This window comes from Anguilla rostrata, chromosome 13 (genome assembly GCF_018555375.3).
Source record: "Anguilla rostrata isolate EN2019 chromosome 13, ASM1855537v3, whole genome shotgun sequence".
NCBI classification, from domain to species: domain Eukaryota; kingdom Metazoa; phylum Chordata; class Actinopteri; order Anguilliformes; family Anguillidae; genus Anguilla; species Anguilla rostrata.
This window is the reverse complement of record NC_057945.1, coordinates 13746336-13767646: the sequence shown is the minus strand read 5'-3', so window position 1 is coordinate 13767646 and position 21311 is coordinate 13746336. Positions and strand designations below refer to the sequence as shown.

Sequence of the window (21311 nt, the reverse complement as noted above, 5' to 3'; positions counted from 1 at the left end):
ATGTAATTAGCTCAATCATATCTTGATCTTGCGTTCGCATAAGCACCTGCTACAACCAAAGACTGTGAGTGTATCCCAAAGATTTTATAGTGTTCAAATACAGCGTAGGTCATAGAGCTGTCTGAAAGCTAAAACCAGGGTAATTGTCCAGGAGTAGAGTCCACCCCGCCACCCCAGCTCAGAGTAAAGGGAAGGAATCACTCAAACTCAGTCCTGAGGCCTCCATTATATGCTGGTTTTCATCAAAACCATAATTGCAATTGCAGATTTTTTTTTTTAATTAAGCTTTTCATGTTTTGAAAGCTTTTCATGTGTTTCAGGACTGAGTTTGAGAACCACTGCTTTAAATGACTCACCAACAGAAGCTGGTACATGGTACCAAGTTGTGCATTGAGGAGAAGTGAAAGACCTGCATGCTGGGATATAAAAAAGTTTTTATATTTGTGCCATAAATCTTTCCATGGCTGAATACTATTAACAATATTTAATACATTTATTAATATTTATATTTATTATGGATTCAAAATAATAAACTAAAGTGAACATGGCATATGCAAAAGCTTAGGTGCCCTGTCAGTAAATACTTAGTGACATCTTCTTGTGGATCTTCCAAATATTTCCTACAGCAGCTACATCTTTCTGGTCTTGCCTTCAGATTATTTTTATTTTTTCCTGCAGAACTTCTAGCACAGAAATAAATTTGTAGGTGCCCTTGCATGCATTACTGTGCATGAGATCTCCCTCAAACACAAAGACTTTAAATTATATACAAGTCTTTGGACTGTGACAGCCATTCCAAAACCTTCCTCCTTCTTACCTGTTAGTACTTTTTTGAGGTATGCTTGGGGTCATTGGCTTACTGAAAAACTCAAATAATATAACCAAATATGTAGGTTTTTCCCAGGCCACTGGGCAAAATCTGAAGAACATTCACATCATTGTAATCCACCTGCTCACATGTGTAATAAACTGATAATAATAATAATAATAATAATAATAATAATAATAATAATAATAATAATAATAATAATAATAATAATAATAGTAACTGTAGTAGTAGTAGTAGTAGCAGCAATGGTATCAGCAGCAGCAACAGCAATGGCAGTAGCAGTAGCAGTATTACCCATATCAGCAGTTATATTATGTACAGCATGGTATGGCCTAATTATTTTGAACATAAAACATTGGTACTTAAGAATAATGAATACTCTCCTTCAGATTTGCCACGTACAACCCTTAGCGTAGCTTCAACCCAAATGGGAACCACGTCCAAATCATCATGGGGCAATGCCTCAGTGTTCTGCTCTCATATCATGCCATCCCATAAATTCAGTAACGTGGGAGCAAAGCATGCCGCGACCCGCTGGACGTCACCCGTCATTGAAAAGTACAGGCTGTAATAGAAACAACTGACATTCTGCTAAAAATAGGGGGGTAAAGACGAGGGATGGGGGGGGAGGGGGGGTTGCGGGGGGAGGGTAGAGAATACCTTGCATCCAACTACGGGGTTGACAGGAGAGGTTTTATGTCAACAGGAAGACTGCGTACATCGGAGAACCCATTTAAGTCATGGTAAACAGCGCATGATGTCAGATGGAATCTGAAAAAGCACTAATTGGGCGACTTGCGTGAAAGGGGGCAGGCAAGGTCCTCTCGTGCTCCTCCCGCCTCCCTCCCCATCACTCCACCCCCCTGCAAACATTGCTCGAGGGTCAAGGTTGTGATGGTACATGACACCCGGTGAGTTATAGTGCTCTTATAACTCGAAAACATGGTTGGGGGGGAGGTGCGACTGGTTGTGGGGCTACAGCACCACAGCTCCTAAATCCTGTTTGGCTTGTAAGTTCACAATTTAGTAGAATTTTGCTTTTTTCTTCATATAGTTGTTTTTTTCCATTCAGTATTTGGTGAAATGGGATCATTACAAAATCCAGTCTTTTGTGCCTTCATTTTAAAGAAGGAGTCAACAATATTTTGTGGCTGGTGCATACTTTAATTTCTGGGTTGACTGGAAACATTTGATCAATGTGAGCAGTATTGTTTTGAATTAAAACTCAAAATATAAGAAACATTGAAACATACTCTTCCAAATGTGGAGCTTTTAATTCTTTAGAATGCATGGCAGTTACAATGATTTTTTATTTAAATTTATTTGAACATATTAGCTAAATGTCTTGAATATAGATACACACACACACACACACACACACACACATATATATATATATATATATATATATATCAAAGATCCAGTAAGCTTCTTAGCCAAGCTAACCAGGAGTGGGTTTGGTGTCTGAAGACAGATACTTATATTGAAAGAGACATCATACCAACAGTGAAACATGCTGGTCGATCTTCTTTTGCAGCTATGGGTTCTGGGGCTCTTGTTAAGGTACTTGGAATCATGAACTACAGTACGTGCCAAGATATTTTGCCCAATAAAGCAATGATACTAAGTCTACCTCAAATTCTATCCCAGGTCCTACAGGCAACACATTTTTATTACTTCAGTCTGACACAGCAAAAGAGGTGGTCTGTGTTTTACAGAAGAATAATACTGCTCGGTTCAAATTTCTATTTACTACTATTTTACAACTAATAAACAAGATGAACATATAATAAGAGTAAAATTAAATAATATAAAATAAATTTAATAAATGTTCTGTTATGATCCCTGTAGACCTATTACAGTTTTTTGGTCAAACGTTATATTCTACAACCCTTAATTCTACAACGAATTTATACTCCAAACTTACCATTGTGATAGTCTTATATAGTATATCCTCACATATATGCATGTAACCTTATGAGTTGTTAATCATTCTGTAGGAACTGATTCGTAATTGAAGAGTTTTTGTAGTGCAGATAGCAGTTTGTTGCTTTGTATGTTGTTTTACCTGTGACCACACTGTCCCATCTCATCGGAAATAAGATCGGTCATTGGCTATATCGTAGCCTACGATAATTATCCGAGGCGCGATTATTGCGTGTGGTAAACCTCACCAGAAGCCAAGGTGTATAGTATCGCACAATTTTCGTGAGGCAACCGAGCTGGCAAATATTTGCTTTAAACGGCATGCTGTAGTAGTATGGCGTTTACACAGCGAAAGTTCCGGTACTTCCAATTGGCCGGAGGCGGAATGTTTCAAGTGAACCGCGTCACCCTGTGTAAGTGTTTATTTATAAAGTAGGGGCAAGGGCACTTCCTCGGTCTATCTGGGGTCATGCGATACACACAGCGTGGTTCCAAAAGTGAATGGTGGGCTCGCCGGCCACACCATGCCATACCTAGTTCTGATTGGTTCCGTGTCCTCTTGGAACAAACATGCCTAAGGCTATATATTCCGGGAAAATTTGGCATTTTAAGGAACGAGAAGATACCGAATATAATAGCATCTATATCTTCGCAAATAAGATCAAATAAGACAAGAGTTAGGCTGTTTTTCATATTTGCTTAGGTAAAATGCGGGTACAAATACAAAAATCCGCCCAAATTCTTGAATTCTTGAAAAAGAAATCGGTATGGCTGCAACACTGCCAGACAACGTCTTCAGTGTGCGCGCTAGACTCCAAGGATGCTGTACAGGTTGCACCTTGTGGACACAGTCTTAACTCCATTCCCGGACCCACGAGCTGGCCGCTGGTCGGCAGCCTAATTGAACTGGTTCGAAAAGGGGGCTTGACTCGGCAACACGATGTATTGGTAGGCAAAAATAATATACGAATTGTAAATATGATAATTATAAATAACTTATTAAATATTTCGTATTCGACGTATTCCATTAATCATACATTAAATCACTCACACATATTGCTGCAACAACAGATCACATGCGAATATTCAGAGGAATAATCATGTAGCTGTAATTTACGGGTTGTGCTTTAATATTTGCTGTAAAATTCAAGATGATGCATAGTCTTAATTTCTGAGTTACTGTCAGCACGTCCGTAACCATATTAGCTCAATTTTATTTCTGCAATTTTATTTATACAATAACCATTCCGTACGTGTATAATTTTCTTACAACATCCAATGCCTTTTTATTTTTCCAATTCTTTCTAGATTGAGTACCATAAAAAGTATGGGAAAATATTTAAAATAAAACTGGGATCATTCGAATCAGTTCACATCGGCGCACCTTGCCTGCTGGAAGCGCTGTACAGAAAAGAGAGCGTATACCCGCAGCGGCTTGAAATCAAACCCTGGAAAGCGTACAGGGATTTAAGGAACGAGGCGTACGGACTTCTAATTATGTGAGTGTGGCTTTATATATCACGTGAAATTAGTATATAGATATATATATTTACCTGTCAGTTTTTTGTATTCGTTTCTTTAAGAGTTGTTCTGTTCTCCTATGTAAATATACAGGGAGGGGAAAGACTGGCAGAGAATGAGGAGCGCATTTCAGCAGAAATTAATGAAACCTACAGAGGTTGCTAAACTTGATGCGAAAATAAATCAGGTGTGTATAAAAATTAAACAACTACAAAATTCCAAGAAGATTGTGATGATTATGATGACAATACATTTCTAAATGGTCCAGCGCTACAGAATCCTGAATAGGCTACTTAGAATTACAGAGGTATTGTAATCTTTGCATTTTTCTCCCATAGGTTTTGGCTGATTTTGTCAAAAGAATTGGACGCGTGAGCCACAACGGACAGATTAAGGACTTGTATTTTGAGTTGAATAAATGGTCTTTTGAAAGTAAGTTTCTTCTTCTGAATTGCATCAAGACTAGAAATAAAGAAACCATACACAGATTTGCAATCCGTGCGCGCGCGTTCTGTAAAGTTATAGCACGTATTTGAAAATGTAGTAAGTGCGCTGTGCGTACAATTGTGCTTTTTGTGCCAGTTAAGAAAGCAAAACTATGTTGACACAAAAATCGTTAAATATACAGGTCACTAAATCGCCCAATTAACTAATCGATATATTTAATTATAATTGGTTTACTTTATATAGGCTAAATCTAATCTCTGTGCTAACTGCTAATTAAATTCTTCAATTATTTTACAGCCATTTCACTGGTACTGTATGATAAGAGATTTGGACTTCTGCACCAGGATGTGGACGAAGAAGCCATAAACTTTATAACAGCCATAAAAACAGTAAGTGGGGGAAAAAATGATGATTCAATGGATAGGGGCTCTTCATTGACACTTCTATTTTAACAGTGAACTTCCTCACCTTTGTGAATGGAGTACCTAGTCAGCAAGAAAATGAACTCATAACTCGATAACATAGATGATCTATTTCTGACACAGCCAGATTGCAAGCGCACTTACAAAACCTAGCAGAACAGAGTTCGACAAGTTCACTAGCACGGTGAGCTTCCCTGCGTTCAGTGCTGCGGTTCTGCCCAGCTGCGGCCAGGGTCTTATTGTAAAGACCAGACAGCCCACTGCTATGCAGGGATGTCAAAAGTGAATATATATATATAATTTTCCTACTTATTTGGCTGAGATCAATGGCTCATTGTTTATTATTGTGCATAGAGCCATGCACAACGTATTGGCTGTCTAAATTAAATGCCCTTAATTTGCACCTATCCCAGCAATGTAATTAAAAATAATATCAATTATATATATATATATATATATATATAATTTATATATTTATTATTTTAATGCATTCAGTTTCTTCATGTGATAATGTTTCAGATCACTGAAACATAAATAAATAAATAAATAAATAATAAATAAAAATTCTTACTGAAATAAAAGCCTGTTGCTGCTTACACTGAGAAATGTGTGAAATATATTTGATCTCTTCGGGGTGACTTAAAATGCTGATGGGATTCCCTTGCCTTGGCTAACCTTTCTCTGATTTCCCTTTTTTGATCAGATGATGAGCACGTTTGGCATGATGATGGTCACTCCAGTGGAACTTCATAAGACCCTGAACACGAAGACGTGGAAGGACCACACCGCCGCCTGGGATTGTATATTTAGCACAGGTATAGTCGCGAAAGACCCCCTCCCTCCCCCTGATGACGTGTGACCCACAAACTGCTTTGAGCGCATGGGATGATAAGATGTGAACCGAGCGCCTCTCCCATTAAAGCGCAGCGCGATGTCACTCACCGAGAGTTGTAGTAAACCGCATGACCTACGGTGGAGAACGCTGCCAAATATTTGTAGTGGAGCAGCGGGAGGAGGAGGCTGGAATGGAATGTTGACCCAGGGTTGCGTTACAGATCGGTTGTTGTGCTGATTATATTGGCGTCAACCCGTGGAGCGCATGTCAGACACGCGTGCGCGCGCGCTCACTCTCTCTCTTTCTCTCATATAAACAACGGGGCACATACTGTGCAGCTGAAGTGACAGGTACACAGTTGCCAAGGTTATAAAATAAAATAGAAGTTATATCAGCTGCTAGGGGATGACTAGGCTGGCTGGCGTAAGAGGTAGTTTAATGTGACACACCGAAGGACAAGTGTGTGCCAGCGCGTATTGTACATTGTCAGGGCACGTGGGGGTGGGGGGTGGGGGGGAGTAACCTCCTTTTTCCCACCGCAGCATGTGTCTGTACATTACTGACTGGCATGAATAGGTCAGATTTTTTAAATTGACATAGATATTACTTTTTAAAAATTGTTTAAATGTGCATGCATATAATATGCCAACACATACATATTGGAGACGTTTGTCCAGAAATTCAGCACCTAAAATAATGTACTACTGCACATCACATGCCAACATCTGCTTTTATACAATTTTTAAAAATTGCATCAATGTTCAGCAGCACTGCATTTGTCCATCAGAAAAACAATACAGAAATGCATTCATCTCGTTTTTGCTATTTTCCACGAAATATACCGTAAATAGAGACCCTTATACTTTCTGCCTTTTTTTCCCGCAGCGAAACTGTACATTGACAGGAGACTGAAACGCCACGTGAGCAAACCCAAAGATGACTTCCTGTGTGACATCTTCCACCACAGCAACCTTTCCAAGAAAGAGCTATATGCGGCCACCACGGAGCTGCAGATAGGGGGAGTGGAGACGGTGGGTAACAGTTGAATTCACACAGGCAGTGTTCCATTTCAACACGGCTTAAGAAAGGATTTACGGAATGTGCACACATATTTTCTCACCGCTGGCATCTTATAGTAAAGGCCTGGGTGCAATAAAATTGTTCCAAGCGATTCTTATCTTCACAAACAGTATGGTGAATTCTGTAATTACCAACATTAACTCACCAGTCACCACTGGGTTTGTGAAGAAAATAATTTAATTAGAATTAATTTTTAAGTTTAAAGATTTTGTTGATTGAATCCAGGCCTTGAAAATGCTTCACAAACCCAGTTTGGCAAGTTTATTTTATTAATTGTCCTCTGTCAAATTGTTTTGATGAGGAAAAAACCTATTAAAAGACATATTAAAAGCAGTGACTGAATCCAAGCCAAAGTAACACATTAAAGAGGGGACCTCAAATGGATATGGGTTATAAAGGTGTAAAAATAAAAGTAATGCTAAATAAGTGTTATCTGAATTGTTAAGACAGTCCACTGTGAAGAATAAGATAGCACAGGACTCTAAATCAGTGACATTAAAAAATAATGGCGAATCACTCAGATAAACCTGTATAAATTCATGAATATGTGTCCTCAGTTCTGAATCCTGTCATTAAAGGACAAAGAGACTCCAAAAAGAACAGATCGCACGATAGTCCATTTAATCTTTTCAGTGCGGTTTGCTGCTTGACTGTGCCCTAAGCATTGCTTTACCTTACCTCTGTTGCAGACGGCCAACAGCATGCTTTGGGCTATTTTCAACCTCTCCCGCAACCCTTGCGCTCAAGCAAAGCTGCTGCAAGAAATCCAAGCCGTGGTCCCCCTCCATCAATCACCCAGCGCCGAGCACATCAAGAGAATGCCGTACCTCAAAGCCTGTCTTAAGGAGTCCATGCGGTGAGCACCTACTTATTTTCAGGTCAACGTCCCCTCTGTCAACACAGTATCATATACAGCCTACTACAATACTAGGAAATCCTGCCCATGGGAACCCTTTAAATGTATTACTAGGGAACCCTTAAATCTATTTAAAGATTCTCGCTAAATACATTAGTTGGCTATATTGGTTATATTTATCTTTCGTGCATTCCGTGCCTGCTCTAAGAAATGGAGGCGGAATGCATTACTCCTCGGTTCTAGATCTCGATTCAGGACAAACACTATTTGTGCGCCCTCATGACTCAAAGTTAAGGGCAAATGTCGATTGACTGTGCCCACATATGATGATTCATGGGTTCGACATCCATTTCAAAGACCATTTACAGAGCGTACAGTCCATGTACACAAATTTAGCAGTATATTCAATCAATGTAATTTGGGTTTATATGTTAAGCTAGATGCTCACTGCCAAATTTTTTGTTTTCCAGTTTATCACCCTCTGTCCCATTCACAAGCCGAACTTTAGACAAGGAGACTGTGCTGGGGGACTATTCCCTACCACAGGGAGTGAGTATCTTTCACCATTAATTTTTTAATTTCCTCAGTGGGGATTCATAATGTATATTCCTTTCTAAAAATGTCCGCAGGCTGTACAGTCATCAAAGTCAACATGCCAGTTGTCTCTTTTAAGTTGTTTTCTGACATTCATTTCTGTTTTAGTCATTGCTATATCATGAAAGAAGTAACTACCCTTTTATTTGTTTTGTTAAAATGTAACATTTTCTCACAGACAGTCTTGATGATAAACAGCCACGCTCTGGGCTACAACGAGGAGTACTTTGAAAACGGGAAGCAGTTCAAACCTGAGCGGTGGCTGCAGGACAGGGGCTCCATCCACCCCTTCGCTTACGTGCCCTTTGGGATCGGGAAGAGGATTGTGCCTCGGCTACGCAGCTGGCTGGCTGGGTGAGCTGCGCTGCCCTGTGCTGGGTGAGTCCCTGCCTCAGCATCCGCCTCAAATATCTGCTTCACTACCTGGTCATGAGTCATCACAACCTGCTCAAATGAGTCAAAGCTCACATACCTGCATCAAATGAGTCAAAGCTCACATACCTGCCTCAAATGAGTCAAAGCTCACATACTTGCCTCAAATGAATCAATGCTCACATACCTGCGTCAAATGAGTCAAAGCTCACATACAGTATCTGCCTCAAATGAGTCAATCAACTCGCATGTGTGCCTCACATAAATTAAAGCTTACATATCTGCCTCAAATGAATCCAAGTCCACATTATCCGTTCCAAGTCTCTACAGGAAACACATCCTATACTCCCTTCAGTCAGAATTTTATCTTTGATGCTTTCATTTTCCTTCTAGCCTTAAAAGCAGATGTAGCTAACAGAAACATTATACAGTACCAAACAAGACAAACAAAAAACTGACAAAAACTGTAACAATAAAGGTATTGAGTGAAACTGCAGCTGACTTAGGGTAATAAGGATAGCATTTTCATATATAATTCTTTAAAAATCTCCAAATGCTACCCTTGTCGTTAACTCCATTTGCTTTCTCTGGATGACAGGTGATCAGGGAGTATGAAATTGTGGCGACGGATCATGAACCAGTGGAAGTGATTCATTCAGGGCTGCTGGTCCCCAGCCGTGAGCTGCCTGTGGCCTTTATCAGGCGATGAGGTAAGCACGGCAGCCATGTCTTTGACTGAACAAGATTTCTTCAGCGTTGAATTTCCACACAGCTTCCACACAACAGATTATCAGCAATTAAATGATAGGAAATCAATAACTATCAGTCTGACAGGTGATTCACCCACACTCACTCTCTGGACTTCTCGCAGAAATGTTTGTTCTGAAGCTATTGCTTTGGCCAAAGTGTGTGTGTGCATGTCTGCATGTGTGCATGTGCAATTAAGCTTTAAAAAAGAGCACATTCAGCCCCTCAGCAAAGTGAAAAGTGTCCTTTCTCTGCTCTGTGCAAACAGTTGAATTTGTTCCTTTTCCACAAACAGGGCACACCTTTGCTTTCTCCGTGTCCTGGGCAGCTGTGCATGAAGACAGAGGGGCTGTCGGTACCGGATGCTCACCTCCAGGAGCCTCCGCCTGTTCATCGTCTGCTCTCGAGCAATACTGGAGACCAGAGCAAGGCAACTGTGTCAGAGCAAAGATCAACAGAATACCTCCCAGCTCATGTACTCAACTTCAGGCCTCTAACCGCAATGCTACTTTTTAGCATTTACACGTCATTTACATGAATAATTGGTCACTGAAATTAATTAAATATGTTTTGCAGGAGGCAAAAAAACAATAATATTGTCAATATGGAAACAAATGGGCAGCTTAAAATGAAATTGATGCCACATTCTCATTACTTTAGGAGAACACTCCCGCTGAACTGACAAGGGAGGACAATGGCAATCATCCTAATTTAATCTTGTGTCATGTGACCAACTGATGGCATATCTGGATTAAAATAAGATCTTAATGCTACAACAATTTAGCATTTTCTATGTAATCAACTAAAACTGCTTTCATAAAAGCTGTGCAAACTCACTTAAATATACCATTCAGGGCTAAGGACATATTTCTTTTTGGTTCCATTGAATATAGCCTCGATCAGGCTAACAACAGATATGAATTTATTTTGCTACTGTATAAAAGTGTACCTCTTAATATGCAAACTTTCAAAGCAATTATTACTTTGTGTGTAAAACTTTCCTGTACAGTATGCATCTTGTGAATTGTGTACATAAATTATTGTCTTATCATGTACATATATACAGTTTATGCAATTGACTGTGTTTGTTTCTTTATTTAATTAAAACCTCACAATATTGACCAAAGTTTAAAATATTATGTCTTTGGTGTTTTTTTTAATTATAAATGGGATGAAATGGCATTTCATTTAAGACCCTGTGCAATCAAAATCATCATTACATTACAGGCATTTGGCAGACGCTCTTATCCAGAGCGACGTACAACAAAGTGTATAACCATAACCAGGAACAAGTATGACGAAATGATCTAAATAGTTACTGTATACATAAATAAAAAAAAGTGGAAATGCAATGATTTTATGTTTTATTCAGTTTAGATTTTAAAATATTTTTTATCCTGAAAGCTACAAAGTTACTTCACAGGCCACAAATGAAGGATTTGGTATTAGTCATTTGGAGACCATGTTTATTGAAAAACCAATCGACAGTGTGACTGTTTAGTGGGCTGCCAATCAGAAGGGAATCAGAAGTAAATATCCAATCAGAATGGACAAAGCATGTCAGAGCTCCAACTACTGTGTTTAGAAATGGCATACTTTACAATGAAAAACAAAATTTTATTATTTCTCTGTTTACAAATTTGAAAAAAGTCATTTCCATAAAGCATCTTTATTTGGATTAATACTTCATGTGCAGGAATTTTTCATTTCTTCAACATTTCAGTCTAAAATGTTTCATCAGAGTTGCATTGTAAGTTTATTAGCTACATAAAGCTGCCTGCACAATCTACTTCTAGTTGTTGTATAATCACCTACAAGAGTTAAAAGATTGTGCTTTATATCCAATGAGTTCTGAAGAAAAATCTTTGGAGAACTGCATAATAATGTGATATTCTACTTTGCCTTATTGATACCAGTAATTTGCAACTCATCTAAAGCATATGTTAACCATATGTTATAGCCAAGTAGCTAAATGGCATAAATAGGAGGAAATACACTATAAATGTGAGACCACCCTTTGTTGATCAAATTTTTTGGGGAGGCAAACAACGGACCAATGGAAGCAACACGATAAAAAAAGATATTGCATAACAGTTGGATGAAGAAGTTTTATATGTTACCATGTAGATTTGAAATCTTTAATCTGATTTCTATCAGATGTATCACAGAGGTGAGGGGGGCGGGTGTCGGGGGAAAGGGGGGGGAGGGGGGGGGGGAACATGCAAGAAACATTATTTGCATTTGACCAGCTATTTTTGTATTTTGATTTTGATTGATTCATTAATTCAGCTGCTTTTAATGTTTGCAAGTTAGTTCTTCTCATGTAAACCTGTTTCATCATCCACAAACCAGTGAAACATAAGAACATACGGTTGATGTGTGCAAGGATTAATGTAGCCAACACCACAAACACAAGATTCCAAGTACAGAACCTAGGGGCACTGTTTGTCTAGCAGACATCAACTGCCGATGGCTGCAACGTACCACCTGTCATGCAAAAGAGATAGGATTTCACAAAGTTATATGAAATCGTTCATTCATTCACAGATAATTTCATCATTTTCTTTTTAAAAAAATGTATAAATGTATTGCATTCATCAATGAAATGCAAAGAAGGAAATACCGCAACAACAGCCTTCAGAATAGCAGAGAAATTGAATATGCTATCTGGGATCTACATGAATATAGCTGATAGGCTATCTACAATGTCATATATTTTAAATATATACATAAGGCAACACCTTTTAAGAGTTCATAATGACCAATTCCCAATTCCCTGCAAGGGGGTGAAATGAGAAAACAAGATTTTGATCAAATGTACTTTAAACAATTCCATTATGATGAGCTCCTAAATGTGAGACTGATAGCTACAAAAGTGCATATTTGTCTTTTCCCAAGTTGAAGACCTTGTCAACAAGAATGCAGATACAGCCATGCCAATTAAAAATAAAAGTTGCTTTCATTGAATCCAACATGGTGAAACATATGAGTTGGGAGGTTACTGTTCTCTGAAAACATGCTAAGCTTAACTAATAGCCTCACCCTAGCCTAGGCTCCTCAATTTTCAGTGCTGGAGCTTTGTTACATTTACATTTGAACGTTGCAGAGAATTTAACTTGGAGCTCTGAAAGATTGCTTTTCTATTTACTGCACAAAAAAGGCATTGCCAAATACATTTGTGGTGGAAAAAAGTGGTATGACAAGAACCAGCCTTAGATTGTGCAGTTGTATTTAATTAATCATTTACACCAGGGGTTAGTTGAAATTCATTTTAAAAAACACCCTTGAGGTGAAGGGTGAGTTTTATATGAATTTATTCTATTGTCTTTGTGCACATTTGGAGCAATTAGTTCACCATTTCTGGAATGGTTGACTTACAGTAAGGCATGAATGCTTAGGTCTCATGTTTTTATAAGGTCTATTAATCAACTTGTATTTATATGTGCAGAAGGCACATTTCAATACACAAACAAGAGAATCAACATTCTACAATTGGATAATTTCAGTCTAATGGTAACTTCATATAGTATATACAGTATAACTATATAGTAGCCCTCTCAGTTAAGCCCTTTTGGGTTTCTAACCTCACCTGCACATTTATTTCTTACTTTAAACTTTTACATTGTTGATTTGTATCATCTGTTCTAACACTGTTTTTGTGTTTTTGTTTTTACAATGAATAAAATAGTTGCCTTGGTACTTGTGTATGTACCCACCAGTTGTTCATATAGCTTCTTATGTTTCTCCATTCTAACTGTTATTTCATGCAACAACAAAAAAAAAAAAAAAAACATCTGCCATTTAATTCTAAATGCTGGTAATGCATGAGGGTAAACAGTCTTTGTGGAAGTGCTTATGTAAGGGCAGGCCACTGTAACCTTCCCCTCTGAAGAAACCCCCAGTTTCTCAACATTCTTTACTTTGGACCACTGCCCATGTCATTCACCTGAAATAATGCTGTCCCTTTTGCTCAAAACAAAATGTGACAAGTGGGATTCAGAATGCCCTAAAAAGGAATATGTCCACTATGTCACAACAGAAACATTTTTAAACTTACTGACTTACAAATGCAAATGTTAGTTTTTTTTTTCTTCACAAACAGTTTGGTAAGTTAAATTTGGTGATTGCTGAACTGTGTGTGTGGAGAAAAAACAAACACTGACATTTAGCTGTAACCAAAGTCAAGGACAAATGTTGATTTAATCCAGTTTAAATCTTTCTGAGTGGTCACAAAAGGCTAAGGGAAATTGTACAGTGACACGGAAAGAAATGAACAGCTAAAAAGTCACTGGCTCAGGTTAGAAAAGCAATGCATTTCCACAAATGTGACCAAAATGAGAACAGTGTAATATGATTAGGGCCACCTGTTTGTCTCCACCATGTGATCCACAGGGATTTAAACTTGTATTTTCATTGGTTATCTGCCAGTGGTCCCCATAGGCATTCCAGCAGCACTGTCAAGTGTCTAATTGTGCAACTGAGTTTCTAATTGAGTCATTTATAAAAACAATTAGTTGATATAAAATTGGGAGAGTCAGGAAAGTGAATATGGACAGAAGTTCAGATGCAATGAAAAGCGTGTCTTTGAGCCAGTGGTCCTCACTCCTGGTCATGGAGAGCGTAGGGTCTGCTGGCTTCCATTACTCAGAACTTGAGTAGCACAGCAACTGATAAATTAAAGCATTTGATTACACAGTAAACTCGGGTCTCCTAGCTTCCTGGGTCTGAATAAGTTGCTTATCTTAAGGAAAAAACAAAAACTAACAGACCGGAAAAATGCATCCATATACAGCAGGGGTGTCCCATCTTATCTGAAAATGGCCGGTGTGGCCGCAGGTTTTTGTTTTAACCCAGCACTAAAACACCCGATTCTACTTAAAGTCTTGATTGAAGACCACGATTAGTTAATTATCATCAGTGCTTAATTAGTGGCAATTATTTTATCAACTTGGATTATTGAGGTTGTGCAGATCGAATAATTGTTTGAGAAGGGCCTTGACAACGAGGCTATTGCGACCTTAGCTGGTGGAGAACTGAAGTACAATGTGATTAAACAAGGGTGACAAACAAGTGGCCTTAAATATGATTCACGGAGATTTTGATTGTAAAATTTTAAATATATTTTACTATATAAAATAGTAGTTCACTGATTCGTCAGATATAGGCTATTCATCGATGAAATTCCAGAAAATTCCTCAAGCGATGGGGAAGGTTAAACACAAAAATGCATAACATCAGTAAATATAAAATGAAAATAAACGTTTGAATTGTGTATGTAAATACTCACGTAAATCTAAAAATGGGTAAACCGGGTAGTTTACCAGAATGCAATTTAAAACGAATTTGTGGGGAAATGTGTGGACGTTCCGCGTCATCTGCCGGCAATTTCCAGTGTTGCATGGAAGCCGGCGAATGTGTTGAAAGTACATTTGCCTTTAAGTGGAATGTACCATTTGTCAGTGTGAACAAAAGTTGAATATTCATTTTTGTTCGTTTGTTTGTTTTAGCAGTGTTAAAGCAGATGAAATGGAAAATAATAATTTTACTATGTCTACATTTTGAATGTGTTTTATTAAACATGAAATACTAATAATACTAAAATGTGGAAATAACAACCCTGAGCACAATGACCAGATAGTTTTGCTCTTCAAAAATGGCTACCACCGTGAAGACAGTGGTGAGTGTATTCATTTGAAATGTTAGGTGGATTTTAATTGTCATAGATTTAACGTATTTTGCCACTTCTGTCACGATGTTACGCTTGATGTGGAATAGTTAGTTTTGATCGGCGTGCTGTTACAATTATTGATATTTTTTATCTCGAAATTCCTAAATTACTATTCCCGCTAGCTAGCATTATGCTAACGTAGCAGCACGAGTCTAGCTTGCCGGCTGAACAGGTTATACTATATGACTAGTCAGGTGCCTTGGGTTTACAGTTAGCTAATAGTGTATTTTATATTAATTCATTATTTATCAAGCTGGTTAGCTATTCAGCTAAAAACAAATGTAGCTATTTTGCCAATCGTTGAGTGAAACGTAATTCATAGCCTACTCAAGTAGCCACGCCACTGTTAGCTGTCTAAGGTAGCTAGGCAATGTAGCTATCAAATAATTTTCTATCTGCGTCTCCTTACACAGGCGGTTGAAGATGTCAATGTTACGTTTGAAGACCAGCAGAAGATAAACAAGTTTGCAAGAAGCACGAACCGGATGACTGAACTGAAAGATGAAATAGAAGCCAAAAAAGTAAGAACCGATTACGTTTAGTTGCACAAGTCAGGAACATTAATTTACCGAATTAATATAACCACAATACGATTTGTATAAAGGTATTTCAGATTCATAGATTGGTGGGTTTAATCCTGTCCTGCATGCAGCTGATAATTTCTCTTGTCTGTTTATTTGCTTAGAAATCTCTACAGAATTTGGAGGACGCCGGTGATGACATTATGATGCTGGATGATGATGCCTTACGGATTCCTTACCAAATCGGGGATGTCTTCATTAGTCACACCCAAGAAGAAACGCAAGACATGTTAGAAGCTGCAAAGGTGTGCTAGATGTATAACAATAAGTTTACAGCATCACTTGCAATTTTGCCAACTCGTTCTCAGAGAAAGCAGCTTCTGAGTTTCATATTGGTCAGATTCAGATTTGAGGCCATACGTTTGCACATCTGCTTCTATCAGCTGCAGCTACACATACACAGTGTGTGTTGGGCTGGCTCTGATCCACGGGTGGCTGCAGATATTCAGTTGCCATGCGGAGGAGCTCTTGCCTCACAACAGCCCTGTGGTTTTTTTTTTCCATTAATCTTTTAAATTAATATATTTATGAAATGCCAATGATTTTTAATTATTTAAAAATAATTAAAATTTTGCGCTAATCTTAATGTGCCTTAATGTCGTCCACAGGAGTCACTGAAAGATGAGATAAAGGGGCTTGAGGGCCAGGTCTCCTCAATACAGGAAGTCTTATCTGATCTGAAGGTTCAGCTCTACGCCAAGTTTGGGAACAACATAAACCTGGAGGCAGATGACAGCTGAGGCTACAGCACGTGGACATCATTTCACACGCTGTCCGTGTGCAAGAGACGTTACGGTCCTCGCAACATCAGCCGTTTGGAAGTGCTCTACATTTCCCTCCACAATGTCCTTTTTTTCTTTCAGGAAATATGCCATTTCATCCCCATTTTGTAATACAACCGCGCACTTGCATTTGGGAATTGCTTTTTTGTTTTTTTTTTGGTTGAAGTTTTACAGTCAAAGTCCCAGAGAATCTTAATGATTAAATATGTTAATATATGTGTTGTGTACACACATGTACGGTGGTCAAAGTGGAAATGAAAAAGTGCTGAAATAAAGAATAAATTGAAGACATATGTTGCACAGGCTCAGTGCGTTCTAAAGCTGTAACTCCGCCCTCCAAAGTTCAGTGGTCCCCCCATCCTGGATTTTAACCGTAGCTGTCCAGAGCTGTGAGGACTGGATGATGAAGCTCCAATCTCATGGAACATGAGTTTAATAGGCTGGCTGTAGGGATGTGTTTAATTTTCAGGAACTTTCTATAGTTTCTCAGTTCTTTGAGCTTGTAGAAATGGCCTGAGTGCTGTGCTCAGGTCATCAAGCCAGGCCTAATCGCCCAATCAGTGCCCAACCTTACTAATGCTCTTCTGGCAGAATGGGAGCAAATCCCTGCAGCAATGCTCCAACAACTAGTATACAGCCTTCCCATAAGAGTGGAGGTTATAGCAGCAAAGGGGTGGACCAACTCCATATTAATGCCCATCATTTTGGATAAGATGTTGGATGTCAGGTGTCTACATACTTTTGGCCATGTTGTGTAACAACTTGTTAGCAACTTACTTTTTTAAAGCACATAACAGCTTTAAAGTTTATGGGTGAGATATTAAAGAGTGGAATTTATGTTGTAGAGCAAAACATGAAACTTTCAAGCTTATATTAACCACAGACATGATTTTCTGCAGTTATCCCAATGGAAAAAAGCATTGGAAATCTGACGAGAGAACCCATGGCTCAAAAATGCTAACTCACTTCTGGGTTTTAGGACAACAAACTGGCTCGCTATTGAAATGTCTCCATGTTCTTAGCCTGTAGGCCAAGTCTGAGGTTCCCCCTCAGAAAAAAAAGGCATCTGTTGCTAGGCAGGCATACCACCTCTGACTGCCCAGGGCTCTGCCTGGCAAATGCTGAGATTGGCACATTTTCTTTTTCTTGGGATTCTGGTCCCATTCCATGAAAATGGCATGCAAGACAACTTTGCCCACAGTGGACTGTTAAGTAGGCCAGCACCCGTAACGCCTAAGAACTTAACTCCTGGCCCCTGAAACTAAACTGGCCCATTCTGGCTCAGGGTTTATAACATACAACTTTAAAAGAAATGATTGTTATACTCCATGATTAATTATTTGAGTGTTGCATCACATTTGGTGCTATAAACACAACTGCTATGCCAATGTACATTAGGCATTTTCTCTCATGTATTTCTGGTTTAAGGCACATCCACATAATCTTCTGTTGAGATCGGCATGTTCATCTTCTTGGGTATGTCTACAAGCAAAATTAGGATTTTATATATTTTTTCGTATTATTTTGTTTGGATATTAAATGTGTGAAGACAGTAGTAGCTCTGCTTAAACTCTGAGTAACTAAATAAATTCCAAGCCTGTTCCGTCCTCTTAAATTCCTCAATCTCCAAATCATTTCTTGATTTCTGATTGGTTGAGAGGTCAGCGAGACATGAAACGATGACAAAGACTGCAGTCTGCACTGTTTGTGCTTTGGACTATATTCAGAATGTTACATGTGCCATGCATTACCACTGAAATATAAGATTAAGCAGTAAAAATAACTTCAATACGGCTGACATTCATGTCTGTCTGAAAATAGGGCTGAAATGCATGATATCATCTTCACAAGTGTTTCAGCCAGATTAATAATAGCTTTATGGGCATTTGTGGGGGTCCTCAGGCTTGTCCTACACACTGATCAAACACTTGTAACTGAAACTTGTGTACAAGATGAAGGCTTGGATTCAATCAGCATTTGTCCTTATACTTTGTCAGTAGCAGTCACCAAGTACTGAATGAATTTGAAGTGAAGTCAGATTTAAGTATTAATGGATTGAATCCAGGCATTACTATTTCTACGTTTGTGTGTGTGTGTGTGCGGGCATGTTTTACTATCTTTGTGAGAACCAAATGTCCCCACAAGGATAGAAAGATGAGGAAAACTACGCAAGGTGGGGACCTTTTGCTGGTCCCCACAAGTTCAAGAGGCTGTTTTAGGGTTAGGACTTAGGGTTAGGGTTACAATTAGGTTAAGGGTAGGGTTAAGGTTAGGCATGTAGTGGTTGGAGTTAGGGTTAGGGTTAGGGTTAGAGGTTACGGAATGAATCTAAGTCAATGGGAAGTCCTCACAAGTATAGCAATACAAATGTGTGTGTGTGTGTGAATTTGTTCCTTTGTCTTTAGATTTTTGACTTCAGATAGAATTTTATGAGGGGGTTGATTGACTATATTAAACACAGTCGGAGCTTGATTAAAAAACAAGCATAGGTGCCACTGGCCAGGTTATTTTGGTCGTCCAGTTGTTTGGTGGGATCGATGCCAGTATTTATATCTCAGAGCCACACGACTGCGCGTGGCACTGGCATGTGTGTAAATTGTTGCCCGGGGTGCTGATGTTGGTGGAAGTGGATACCCGATTGCTTTAATTGGTATTAACTATTGAAGGGCTCTTGCTAAATATGATTTTGTGACATGAACACTGTGTTGGGAATTTTGCAGTTGCAGTCATGTGGCTATTTAGAGCAATAACATTGGGCGACTGCCCTTGGTCAGGACTAGAAGTCTGCAGCAAAAGTCACACTCAAAACTTTTCTTTTCTTTTTTTATCTTAAATCAATATGCAAAAGCGTAAACAAGCTTTCAGATTGATGAAATATCATACATTTTTATTATTTATTTTAAAAAATGTATCCATAATTTTATTAATGTAATTTCCTTACAAGAGACCACTTAGCAGCCATCATTGGCAATGACTCAGGAACAAGATATACATGTAACAAGCATCCTACAAACCTTGATGTTGTTGGACCAGATTAGGATTAAAGTTTTGTAGAATATCTGACAGATCAGGGTTGGAGGTACAGCAGATTTGTCGGCACCCTCTTCCAAGTCAGCTGAAAACAGTGCATGGATCCCCCTGCATGGATCTACCTATTGTAATAATTATTAACTATGGGGAAGTCTGATCTGTATGTCATCATTATTACCCCTATGGTATTAAAGATATGATTCCATAATTATTCCCAATAAAGAAAGCCTACTATGATGTCATAATTATCCCCCTCAAGGAATTCAGAAGCAATAATTCTGAAGTGGCAGAATCTGACTGATCTCTCAGGGAAGAACCTTTCATGTTCTGAAACAGATTACTTCCAGGTGGCCAGGTTTAGGAAATGTATACAGCTAGACTTGAATTAAACATTCTCAGATGAGAATGGCAGATTTCTATTGAAGCAATGAGAAAATAAGATTTCTAAGGCACAGCCTGTTTTAATTTACCTCACTGCACCTTTTCACTAGTTATTTTGAAAAATAAAAAAGGCACCGAAAGCCTGTGTTTTTATAAAGTCAGCAACTTTCATTATTATTCATGTAATGTTTCCACTTGGCAAATCTCACACACACGTGGAAATCAATAAGGGTGTCAAACTCAAGTCCTGGAGGGCTACATATTTATTCAGATATCTGTGGTTTTCTTTCTAACAGCAACCAGTTAAGGTCTTGACTCTTGAGATTAAGGGGTGTGGAGTAGCCAATCAATGTCTTAAACGAATCACAGATGATGAAACACATCTAAAACCAAAATCCTGACATCCATGTTCTAAAAGCTACAACATTCATATAAATGAAAATCTGTAACTATCCTCTTTTTCTACATTTGTGCATTTAAATTTTATTTTCCATCTTATCTTTTCCTCCCCTGTATTAGGTACCAGGGTTGTTTATTATTGCCAGACTACTTTCTGGCTGGAAGCTAATGAAGAGATTTTAGAGCAAATCTGACAGTACGCGATTTCTGTACACTTCATTAATCTCAGTATCTGTTCACCAATGCTAGCAAGTCAAAAACAAAACAAAACAAAAAAAAAAAACTGTTAACAGATCCAGCTTGCAGAATCAGGACCAAAGGCTGCGCTCCACGCTTACCTTACCTTGACAGCTCGTGTACTCTTTTGTTAGGGTTTCGAATAAAGCATTATTTTATCTACACAAAAATTTCAGAAGAAAATGACTCCCTTAATAAATCCAAATAAAAATGGCTGAGACGTGCGTTTGCTATTGAGTTGCCAGGGAGCGGAACCTTGGGGAATCTCCTCAAGAGCGAGCTAAGGATTATGTTTCAACTCTGGGAGAATTTTAAATAGATCGCAGTTGACAAGACGCTTTAGAACTGACTCCTGTCCTTTAAAATGCTTGGCAAGTGGGTTCAGTGCTTGGAGCGCGCAGCCGGCCTCCCTGTTTCAGCCTCACGATCGCGACCCCCTCGGCCTGCGTTACTGCATCTCTCACGCAGATGTCGCGCACATATAGTGCGTGTTACTTACAGTTTTAAGTTCATACGCGGCCTGAAATTCCAGCTGGGAAGAAAG

General features: G+C 38.7%; 2 protein-coding genes across 2 annotated transcripts; both read left to right on the top strand.

Moving 5' to 3' along the window:
* Nucleotides 1–3233: 3233 nt before the first annotated feature.
* On the top strand, nucleotides 3234–10765 carry LOC135238043 (1,25-dihydroxyvitamin D(3) 24-hydroxylase, mitochondrial). Its single transcript, XM_064305673.1, is given in 13 exon segments — nucleotides 3234–3703; nucleotides 4064–4254; nucleotides 4370–4463; nucleotides 4615–4708; nucleotides 5021–5112; nucleotides 5849–5960; nucleotides 6866–7011; nucleotides 7750–7916; nucleotides 8387–8465; nucleotides 8689–8835; nucleotides 8838–8888; nucleotides 9481–9592; nucleotides 9925–10765. Coding segments are annotated over 12 exon segments (1524 nt in total). The 5' UTR covers nucleotides 3234–3463; the 3' UTR covers nucleotide 9592; nucleotides 9925–10765.
* Nucleotides 10766–15059: 4294 nt separating this feature from the next.
* On the top strand, nucleotides 15060–17011 carry pfdn4 (prefoldin subunit 4). Its single transcript, XM_064305648.1, has 4 exons — nucleotides 15060–15306; nucleotides 15771–15878; nucleotides 16043–16183; nucleotides 16547–17011. Exons 1-4 carry the CDS (start codon nucleotides 15283–15285, stop codon nucleotides 16676–16678), a joined length of 405 nt encoding a protein of 134 aa, XP_064161718.1. The 5' UTR covers nucleotides 15060–15282; the 3' UTR covers nucleotides 16679–17011.
* The last annotated feature ends 4300 nt before the right edge of the window (nucleotides 17012–21311 follow it).

Excerpts from the sequence above, each read along its gene's own strand:
- pfdn4 (XM_064305648.1), top strand. The coding sequence starts at position 15,283 with ATGGCTACCACCGTGAAGACAGTG. Across the intron at positions 15,307-15,770 it reads CTACCACCGTGAAGACAGTG|GCGGTTGAAGATGTCAATGT; the intron begins GTGAGTGTATTC and ends CTCCTTACACAG. Across the intron at positions 15,879-16,042 it reads ATGAAATAGAAGCCAAAAAA|AAATCTCTACAGAATTTGGA; the intron begins GTAAGAACCGAT and ends TTATTTGCTTAG.